This window comes from Gavialis gangeticus, unplaced genomic scaffold (assembly GCF_001723915.1).
Source record: "Gavialis gangeticus isolate Ggan-Ray unplaced genomic scaffold, GavGan_comp1, whole genome shotgun sequence".
Lineage (NCBI taxonomy): Eukaryota > Metazoa > Chordata > Crocodylia > Gavialidae > Gavialis > Gavialis gangeticus.
In genome coordinates, this window is record NW_017728991.1 from 12,367,845 (window position 1) to 12,368,891 (window position 1,047).

Genomic DNA, 1,047 nt, shown 5'->3' on the forward strand with positions numbered 1-1,047 from the left:
AGAAACCTCTGGGAAAGCTTCTCTCATTGTGCAAAAAAAAAAAAAACTGGGAAAGGATCTAATTCTCTATTCCCCATGTTTTAGGACTATTACAGATCATTTTACATGAGACCAATTCTGTCCTGGAATTTTAATAACAAATCTCCAGGCCCTTTTTGGATTGTAAGCATTTCCATGTTCCAATGTATTCTCTTTGGATACAGGGTATTTTGGTATGGATTGTACCTGATGTCACTGGCAGAGAATGGTTGCCTTTTTCCCTATTATATCTTCCCCCCTCGCTCACCCAAACACAAGCAAAAAGCTTTGCAAGTATAACCCAATCAATAAGTCAATAGCTTTTTAATCAGAGCAGCAGCAGTTAACATTGATTACCCTTAATATTCACAAGGTAGATGAGAGAGAAATTTCCAACGGTTTATATGGGAATACTTTGAAATGACTGAAGGTATTACAAATGGCTTCTGGATCTATAATTATTGGAGTGAAGGGACGTTAAAAGTCACAGGCTAACTTTTAATCATGAATCCATTGATGAGCACAGCTTGTGTAATCAACCAGTTCCTCAGGAGTGAACCACAGGTTGATCTCTGTCTCCGCGCTTTCTGCAGAATCACTGCCATGGATGATGTTCCTAAGAGAAGGAAAGGAAGAGTTATTATTAATCCCAACAGAATTCAAAGCAAAGAGAATTTCTTTTCCAGAATATCTTCAGTGGTAGCCATGGTAGCCACTAGGCCTGTGCAAAGCGGCTAGTATTCGCTTCGGGTTCGGCCGATTTGGGGGGCAGTGATTTGATTTGGTGATTCAAATCACCGTCCCGATTTGATTCGGCTGAATCCGATTTGGAGATCTGGCAGCAGCCAGGCCCATCCTCGGCCCCTCTCCCAGCCCAGCAATGGCTGCCCCTCCTTCCCCCCACCGCAGCTCCCAGCACTTGCTAAAACAAAAGCCCCGGCTCAGCAGGTGCTGCTGGGTTGGGGGTGATCCCTGCTGCCCTCCACTGCCCAACGCTGCATGGTGGGCTCTGCATGAACCCCCTGACCC

The 1,047-nt window shown here is 45.1% G+C and overlaps 1 protein-coding gene across 1 annotated transcript in view; it reads right to left on the reverse strand.

The window, feature by feature from the left end:
* Window positions 1-339: 339 nt before the first annotated feature.
* Window positions 340-1,047, reverse strand: part of LOC109297543 (nucleoside diphosphate kinase A-like) — a 17,822-nt gene continuing 17,114 nt past the window's right edge. The window contains exon 6 of the mRNA XM_019517364.1: window positions 340-634. Within this exon, the coding sequence (XP_019372909.1) occupies window positions 517-634 (118 nt within the window). The 3' untranslated portion in view covers window positions 340-516. The remainder of the gene's footprint in view (window positions 635-1,047) is intronic.